This window comes from Bombus bifarius, unplaced genomic scaffold (genome assembly GCF_011952205.1).
Source record: "Bombus bifarius isolate JDL3187 unplaced genomic scaffold, Bbif_JDL3187 scf7180000007979, whole genome shotgun sequence".
Classification (NCBI taxonomy): domain Eukaryota; kingdom Metazoa; phylum Arthropoda; class Insecta; order Hymenoptera; family Apidae; genus Bombus; species Bombus bifarius.
Window position 1 is genome coordinate 1,489,224 of NW_022884364.1, and position 9,958 is coordinate 1,499,181.

The window sequence follows — 9,958 nt, forward strand, 5'->3', positions numbered from 1 at the left end:
AACGGCGAATTTCTATTTAATCCGTGATGCTACTAAATCTAACTATCAGCAAGACTGTAGAAGTGGCGCGCGTCGGTTTGAGCTGGGGAGCATTATTGCCACCTTGATAACAAATAGCTCGGCCACAGCTCTCTCTAATTTTCTTTCTTCCTTCTTGAACTTTTAGACAAATTACCCGTTTCTGCTTCTCTGCCGATCCTTTCTCCCCCATTTTTTCTCTCGGCTCTAAATTTATCCCCTTGTGGGTTACTCGTGAAATTCTTTAAATCGGCGGATCCCGTTAAGTATACAGAAATCCCGAAAAGGCATTCGTTGCTTTTTATTCGGTATTTTTCTAAATAGCTTTTCGTAATCTTCGGCCGAAGCACAGTCTCTTCGAACAATAATTTGCCTCTCACGTATCGATTCACTGTAAATTCGCCTTCCTTCGGTTTGGTTCACGATCATGACGAAGGTACGCCTTGAATTCCGTGCGTCGAACGTGATAACGCGGTCCTTCCAATTGATTCTCACATTTTAAATCTCATATTTTCTCCTAGCAGCTCGAGTCGACCTTTTCTCCTTATTTCCTTGTTCGTTTCTTTTTCACGTATCTCGTGCTACCTTCTTTTTCCGATCGCATTTCTCTTGCCTTCTCTCGAACATCGGTAGCCACGGTGCAGGAATATTTCAGAATATTTTACGAGATTCCACCGTTAAACCGATACCGTAGCAGGTGCTCCGTTCAAGTTCTCAGAGGAAAAAAAGCGAAGGAGGAAAGGAATGACAGAAAATCTAGGTTGTGTACACGAAGCATTGAGAAGCGGGAAAGTCTCCCTCGATACTCGTGGCGACGAAAGCCAGATGTCGAAATCGAATTCCATTCGACGTCGCGGCAACGAACGATTTTCTCATAGAACAGATCAGGTGGAGCGGATTTTCGAGGAATTTTTATACGCAAGATACATACACGTACATGCATATTCAAGGAAACACTTGGTAAACTTTCATAGAGAGAGGGAAAAAGAGAGATAAAAAGAAAAGGAGAAAGAGAGAGAAAGATACATTCTTATCAAATGAATAGCTAATCCCTTGGTCACGTATTTTACAAGTTTTAAGTACTTACTCACTAAGAAAAATTCCACGACGTATATCTTCGCCTCTATGCTATTTTCACGCACAAGTTTTATTTTGTTTGTGGCACGTTTCAGAATAATAATTGTCCATTAGGATACAAAACCATCCAATGCTTTTTCCTTCGTTTCATTGCTGGAATTTATCCTTGCATTTCTGCTATCCCACGAACAAGATTTATTTTATTTGTAGCAACTTTAAGAACGATAATTATCTGTTGGAATACAATGCTTTATCCTACTTCAAATCTAACGTTTCGGTATATACCGATACATTCTACTATGCAGCATTTACGCTTGTATGTATGTTTCCTCGTATGGCCTACTCGACCAGCTCAGACTTATCTTTTTAATCTGTCGATTCTGCTATCGGATAAATAAATTAGGATGTATCGAGAAAGTTGGAAGCGTGTTTCAGAGAACGTGTAATTCACGCGAACTTTAAAAATTGGAAGAGTCCTAATCCACTTACAGGCAAAATGTTGCGTATCGTTGATTTCTGTATTGGGAATAGTCTTGCATGACTTGGTGCTTGACAAATTGAGGTAGAACATCAGGAAGACGATAGTACTTCCAACTGTGTGACTAACTTAAACTTAACTTTTCCGTATCACCGATTCATTTGCAAAAGTTTGTTTATGAAATTTCATCTTAGTTCGGCGCGTGACATGTTTACTGGACCATCTAAACATTATAGGAGTATATGAAAGCTCTACTTTACTTTCTATAATGTCATATTCTCTCGATGAACGTGTCGTATCTTTGGCTTGCCTATCGTGCATTACAAATGCGAGGTACTCTTATCATGAAAAATAAGAAGACAGCTGGTAAACCTACGGGCACTTATGTAAAGTACTCTGTCCACGGACGGAAAGCAAATAACACTGTTGGTAGGATCTTATATCGACGAAGAACATGAATAAAAGATAATTCATCTATGTGGCGTGTACGAGAGGGAGAAACAAGGCTTGTTGCTTTAAAAGCCTAGTCGTTCGATCGAGGGTACGAAGAAGACTGAAAGAAGCGAGGAGCGGCAGTGGCAAGAAAGAGTGCTTCCGTTAAGGGATATCAATTTTGGAAATATCTTTCAACCAACTTTTCCCCTTTCGAGTGTGTGCCTCTACAACAATGAGGAAAACACCACTCGTGGAAATTGAAAACAACTTGTCACGATAGGTGGGCAACGCGAAGCAGGTATATTCAAGGAAAGGAAAGGAAGAGTTGGATTGTCTGTGAAATATAATTTCCAAAGTCTATTTGCGTCGTCGGTGAGCAGCGGACCACGAACTGGGGTCTGGTACGTGTTGTTTCAAGGATGAACTTTGCGTGATCGAAAAATAGAAAGAATGACACAACCGACGATCCTCCTCGAAGGTATCGAAAGTATCACTTCGTTTGCGGATGCGTACTTCTCTCGAATATCGTTCTATTCGAATCTTTGTTGTCTAATTGCTTAACACGTTATTTAATCGCCATTGATATCGAACTGCTTTATTGGGTAATTTTATTAACTAGACAAATGGGTGTTCCATTCATATAGTTGACGAACACAACATCTCGAGGCTACGGATAGGAATTAATTTGCTTGATCGCGGGAAATCCATGGGCGGATTTCCGAAGGGAATTTCCAGGAACAGGCACCTTAAGTGGGTTCCGGTCAAAGTAACGTTGATTAATGTTGTTCCAGCGAACTACTATTCGCGTTTGAGAGAACGCTGAAACTCTATGCTCCGTGCTTATCCAATTCGTTATCCAGTAAACTTTGAGGAAGTCTTTTTCCGAATTAGTTTGGAACTGCTTTGCTTTCATAACAACGGTTTAAAGTACATCAAATTATTGTACCATGAATCCCGTTTATTAAATCGGCCAAACTTTTCGTTTCCCTTCAAACGTTACGGAAGATGGAAATTTCCTTCCTTTCTCAAAGAAAATTAGGATCATGTTTAACATACGCACATTCCAGATCCCAGATCCCAGATACAGTATTTATGTCTATTACATTCGACAGCGTGGAGGCACTATCGGATCTGTTTGATCAAGGTATTGTTATCGGTCCACGTGAGAATAAAAATTGATTCATCCAGGCAGTATTCAATAACACCCACGCTATTCTTGTTTGCTTTACGGTATCCACGGCAAAATCAACGGGTACCGAGAAATATGCGTGTTCCAATAAATTTCTAGGAACTAACAGGATGAACAGCAAAATGAATAATATCGAAAATTGATGCATCAGAGACGATTCAATCGATCGGCGCGTAAAAAATGCCAGTTTTTACGTGTTTTATGCAAAAACAACTTTTACTGTCCCATAAATCTGTCGTTACTTATTCAGTGTACAGTTAAAGTCGTCGATTTACGGTAAAACCGCGAAACGAGGGGTCGACACGATGTCAATGGAGGTAAATCACGCGTTAAGTGCTGAACCATGTGCAGTAAAGATCATAACTGTCACCTGTCGTTACAACACCTTCGCATTTTACGTTGTCAGCGTATTCCAGACTCTGTCATCGTTATATAGAAGAAGGAACACAATGCAACGAGTACCGTGGAATACCGGTATTATCTTGAACACCGCTTCCTATCTCCTCCCTCTCAAATTAAACTATTAAACGCGGGAAACGATTATACCGAGGATATTAAGAAGTACGAACAAAGATGCAAACTAGCGAACCTTTCAAAAGGAGAAAACGCAAAGGAACGAAGTAATCGAGCGCGGAGAGAGCTTTGGGAGATACGTAAACGTTTTATTCTCGACAAATATTTCCTTCCCGATTACCATCCCACAAAGACTGTTTTATGAAATCACTCTTCGTCAATTACTTATTAGGCCAATTGTACCAAACTTTAAGAAGAAAGCGCTTTGGAAACTGAAACTTTCGGTATTCAAGACAATTACGATTGTCCCTTTTCTCGGCGTAGCTTGCTTGCTTTTTGCGATTTCTATGAAAGCGTTTCCCTTCTATCGAAGAATGTTTAGGCTCATTACTGAAACCACGATAATCGTACGATTAGCCTACGCCTTCGTTCCCCGTCGCTGAAACACGTAGTTGACATCGAGCTGATATTTGATTTCTCAATAGCAGACGAGGGAAGTTGGCTCGTCGAGGGAATACTTTTAAAATCGTTTCTCTGATAACCAGAACGAGCTTTTAACGTTGATCTCGGCGAATCACGTACCATACGCAGGGTTGCGATAGTAATTATGCCAGCGTAATTGGAACCGTTTTATTTTACGCCTGGTTCGTAAATCACATCAAAGCATTAGAGGCTTTATCCATCGCGAATCTATTGAATTTAAAATTGAAAATATAATCAACGACGCGCGTAATTCTACGAAAAGATATTAATGGATTTGTCATGCGTATAATGTTTTGTCATATCCACTCTAGGTTGATATAAAAATAAATGATTTATGCTTTAAGATCATGAATAATTCAGCTGGGACGTAATTTCAGTGACGTTTTCGCCAAGTGTAATGGTTCCCAGAACGAGCTTTTGCCTCAGAGAACTGGTTTGTTAAGATTTTGTCAGGATACGAAACGAGACCACAACGTTATCCACTGATCGTAGAAAGGACATCCTTCAAGGTTCACGGCAATTCCCATTTGGGAGATTAAGAATAGGGTATAAGGCTGCTGCTGTGGATAGTCGTTTTCAATTAAGCTTTTGCCAGTATTGGTGGGACTCTACTTGAAAAGCTCCATGGGTTCGTGGATCTATATCTGAGCACGTACCCTTCTTTCTTGCCTACGCTCGCTTTAATAGCTTCCTTCGGGAATTCTCGAAACATCCGTTATCCAATTCGTATCTGCGAAGAGCGATGGTTGAAACAATGTCAAAGGAAATTAAGAGTCGCGTAATGAAGTCGTCGTTCGAACGTAATGTACCATTTGCATTTTGTCGAGGAGAATAATCGATTTTAATGGAACGGTCGATCTCGTCGAGCGTTATATTACGTTCACTGAATTAGACCAGTTAACCGGAATAATCGTAATTAATTCGGTACAAAAGGGTGTGTGCGGTTAATTATGGTTAAACAAAATTACGAATTCATATCACGTTAGGTGCAGATGTGGCGGGCAGAAGTAAGTCCTCTTTCAGTGGAATCCAGGATTATGGGGAACATCCTGGATTAGGGGCAGTCGATGGTTTTAGTAATGTCATATCCCCGAGAATTGGTTTCCTACGGATGTATTTGATGGAGTCGTAGTGGTAATCACCTACGCGTCGACTAAGCATTAGAACGGGTTATTGGAAGGTCCATTCAAACCAAGATTGAATCGATCGATAGCGATTGTCTTTCGATCGAATCGTTAATTATATAATTTCTACGAATGTTCTCAAAAGACCAACTCTTCTTCTTTCATCGTTATTTTTACAATGTATTTATTTATCATTTTGCAATAGTTAGTTATTTTCTTGGAAGATGTGTTCCAGCGAGTGATACGGAAATGATGCGCATCGGTAGATTTACAATGGGACCGGGTGAAACACTTATAACATGAGCAGAAATGAAAATTATGCGTCGTATCTTTAACGAGATTAACGAATGCAGTGTACGCGTGTTACCAAAGTGCGACTCGTTCAGAAATGCATCGCGAGTTTGCAAACGTTCGTACGATATTTTTTCATATTTACGGTTGAGCTACATCTGTTTCAGAGGAAGCTCGTTACTAGCTACCACATTATGACGAGTAGCATACATTTCTACCTGTAGACGAGCTTTTGGCAGATTAGTACAAACCATTTCCAACTCTCAGGTTTGTCCAATCTGTTTGAAAGTCAATTTCCTCGTTTCTCATTTTTCCACTCACCTTGTGCCCACGTAACAAGTAATTTGAAAGCCGGCAATCTGTTTTCCCCGAAGCAATTTTCAAGTTCTTGTTCAGCCGTACAAAGCACGGGACAGGCGGGAGCAATGGGAATTGATACGCGATCGATCGCAATGATAAATTTTGACAAATTATCATGAACGAAAGGGGACAATTTTTGGAAGCAGGGAGAACAGAGAGGCAGCGAAGCGGCGTGGCGCGGCGTGACAGTTATCGAACAAATTGAGTAAGTTTCGTGGTCAACACGGTCAAGAATGAAAATTACCCTGAAATTAGGGTACACTAATGGCCATCGTAATTGATATTGGACGCAAGCGTGGCTTACTCTCCCTCTCTCATTGCCTGATATGATACACGCTGTTTCCTATACATTGTTACCGTAAATGACCTAAATGCTTTTAACGCCTATCCTACTACAACCACTTGTTTCCATCCCTGAATTATTTTGAGCTTTCTCCATGATGGAAATCTTTCGTATGTATTATCCCATTAACATACATGTATTGATATATTTATTAATACAAACGACGTTCTTCCTTTATTTTATATTTATTTAAATCAACCTATAAAATGGGTCAGTCGTCTGTAATAAACACAAGCAAAGCTTGCGATAAATAAAATTAAATAAATATCGAACGGACGTATACTTCATGACAATTTTTTATTGCAGATTACATGGATGAAGCGTAAAAACAGACGGTTGTTGACTGTTGGCACAAGTACCCACTCAGTCGACAAACGATTTGTCGTGATGCATTCGAGTACTGATTGGCTACTTCAAATACGAGCAGTTACTCTCCAGGACGAGGGTATATACGAATGTCAGGTATACTTGGCGATGTATCTATGTAATAAAAGGCACGTTTCTTCTTCAGTACGATGGTGCTTCACTCTGTTGCGACGTTGCAACATGCATATCATCTATTTCAACATAAAACGGGCGTCATATTTTAAATTTATGGCAACGCATTACAGTAACTCTCCTGGAACGTCTCTTTCCGTGTACGTAACAGAACAAAACAAAACGAAAGGATATTTCAATGATAAAAGACGCGTAACAAGCTTAGTTCGTCCGCGCTGTGGTCGTTTAGTTGCGTTACCAGACGAAATTAGAGCTTTTTCTAGACGTCATACGTTAAATACCATCCGAAAAGTCAGCGTAAGGTCAGTTAAGGTTATCGTAGCCTTTAATCCGAAGCTCGGTTTACAGCGTTAAATGTTAGCCGCAAATTGTCGCGAGAGTGAAACACACCTTGATATTTTATTTACGAAGAATCCATGAAATATTCGAAAGATTCTAGGAATAGTTTCCTAGGAACAGTACATTTTGCCAAAACGTTTATCGAAGATCGTTCCTAAAACGATGTAGAAATTTCCACTTGACAGATAAGAGGCGATAATCGAACTCGATTTATCCACGAAGCAACTATTGGCGTTGAAATTTCAGGTTACGTCGCATCCAGTGCAACGGAATTTCGTGCTCTTGAAGATCACAGAAGCGTACTCGATCATACCAGGGGCGCCTGATTTACACGTGAAGCAAGGTTCCAGTCTTCGGTTGGAGTGTCAACTGAAAGCAGCTGCGGAATCGCCCCTCTACGTCTTCTGGTATCGTCAGGGACATATGATCAACTACGACGAGGAGCCAGGCGTGAAAGTTGAACTGACCAAGAACGGATCGATTCTAATGGTCAACAAAACGAAACCGTCGCACGGCGGTAATTATACGTGTTCACCGAGCAATGCTAAATCGGCTTACGTGATGGTTCACGTGATCGAAGGTGAGCAAATTAAGTTTACCAAACGTAAGACCGATCCGTATTTAGTTTGTCTCGAAAAATCATTTAGCGAGAAATAATTAGGATCGAGATTTCGTTCGAGGCAAAGGTAGAAGCTTAATTAACGTCGGACCAGATTCCTGGCATACAGGATAAAGCGAAACGTTTCGCCTTACGATCGAGCATTCGATATTTCAAAAGTTCTATAGAAATCCAGATAGGAGCAAAATTTGACAAAGCCTTAAGCATCTCCTAGACGCGCGCCACTGTTCCGGAGATCGTTGCGCGCGTGATCAGACTACGAAGGCGAACTTCGCACAAGGGACTAAGAAGTCAGAAAAAGAGACGAGGCTCGTCTCGTCTGGGGCTTTAGCTTTCAGTGTCCGACCGGTCGAGCTCGTTTAAAACGTCGTAGTCACCCTCAGGGGTATTTTACCGCTCCTCCACGAAAGTGTCCTTTCTCCTTCTCCCTCTATGAGATTGGGGTGGTCTTGTCTGGCGACGCGCCTCTTCTCATTCTAGCTCGGCCATTTTCGCGAGGAACGGTTTCTTTTTGCAGCTATCGAGTCAGAGTTTCTAATCTCGTTTCAGAGGAAGAGAAACCGGCGGCAATGCACGGAGGAGACAGAAGGAACCTTAGTCCAGCAATTTTAGCGAGTAACTTTCTGGTGTCCCTCTTGGCGGCCGTCAGCTGGAGGATACCGAGTTTCACCAGCCTTTACCCGACATGAATCACCGTTGAACTTATGGGAACGACTGGTGTTAGTCGTGGCCGCGCTACCGCAACTCGGTTCATCTCTCCTATCGCAAGGACGACTCTGACCATCGGTCGACCATTCGGGATTCGTCTTTTCAACTGTAACTCCAATCGGCCCTGCAAGAACGATATCCTTGCATTGGTGTTAAAACCGGAATGTCATCGAGTGTATCGATTCACGTATGAACACACGGAACCGCCGCCACTTTCGGACCGACCCTTTTACCTGTAGCGCGATTCTTTTCAGAGATTCGTGCTCCCTCATCGAGGGGAACCGCGTCCGATCGTGAGAGCAGCAGAACTGTAGCCACCGAGAAATCCTTTTGTTTTATTCCCTTCTATCTTTTAACCCTCTTGTCCCTTATCCCGTGTACTCCATCTCCTTCCACCCCGTTCTTTTATTATGTACCAAGCAATTTCTTTGTCTGGAAAAACGTATGCGTGGTCGGAGTAACGATTATTCTGCTGGTTTTGGAATCGATATAGAAAGTATGTGGTGCAAGATGTGTCTCACTTTTAACGTTGGGAAATAGAACGACACGCGAAGAAAGGTTCCTCTTTTATTCTCTTTTCTGTTGCGAGACGGTAGGAACCTGTCGATTCGAGCATGATCTTTTACTTGCTAGTATCTGTCATTGTGCGCGATGAGTGAACCGTTTTCTTCGTACGTGCATTATATATACATATGTAAATGTACACATACATAAAGAAACGCGCATACATACACATTCCTTATACATGCGGGGTTCATACACATACATACGTATACCTATACGTATACACATACGTAGTATGTAAGCGACACCGTGGACTCGAGATGAACAAGCGCCTTTACGTTTCGTGACGTGGAAACCGTTCTTCTTCCACTCCTTCTTCGAATCTTGGATAGCATGTGTGTGTGTTAGAGATTTATTGAGACGGAATGCGAGGAAAGTGAAAGCCTCCGTTGAATCCGGGGAGAATCAGGAGTACAGTGGATCGATCAGGCTGCGGATAAACTCGTTATCGGAAATTCGTGACAGACATTCATGCGATTCCGCGCGTTGCCGCGCGTTGCCGCGTGTTCATGTCGGGATAAACGGAATCAATGTAAATATAACGCTCTAATCATACATTCAATAAAACATTAATCGTAAAGCTGCGATCGATAATTTACTCACGAGTCCTTTGTGTTTCGTTGGATCGAGGCACGACGCGATGCGACGCCGTAAGAAACTTTGTCGAGGCAACTTTGCCATTTGTTTTCGTTGTTCGATGGGTAAACGATGAGGCAGGAAATTGAAGGTAAAGTAGCACGATCACCGTGAAATAAACGACGCGAAGGAAAAGTTATTTCACGAAACTCTGAAGGAAAGTTGTGGAATAGCTCCGGCCGATAAATGTGCACGTTCGCCTCGCGTTATCTATCTCTCGAAGTCTTCGAACTTTACGCGAGCTTTAACACGCCAGTGGCAAACGTTATTACGAGAGCCTTCG

At 41.8% G+C, this 9,958-nt stretch overlaps 1 protein-coding gene across 4 annotated transcripts in view; it reads left to right on the forward strand.

The window, feature by feature from the left end:
• LOC117204662 (zwei Ig domain protein zig-8-like) overlaps window positions 1-9,619 on the forward strand; it is a 46,249-nt gene extending 36,630 nt beyond the window's left edge. For all 4 annotated transcript variants that reach the window (XM_033442274.1, XM_033442272.1, XM_033442275.1 and 1 more), the window contains exons 4-6: window positions 6,618-6,773; window positions 7,395-7,728; window positions 8,317-9,619. In XM_033442274.1, the coding sequence (XP_033298165.1) occupies window positions 6,618-6,773; window positions 7,395-7,728; window positions 8,317-8,456 (630 nt within the window). In that variant the 3' untranslated portion in view covers window positions 8,457-9,619. The remainder of the gene's footprint in view (window positions 1-6,617; window positions 6,774-7,394; window positions 7,729-8,316) is intronic.
• The last annotated feature ends 339 nt before the right edge of the window (window positions 9,620-9,958 follow it).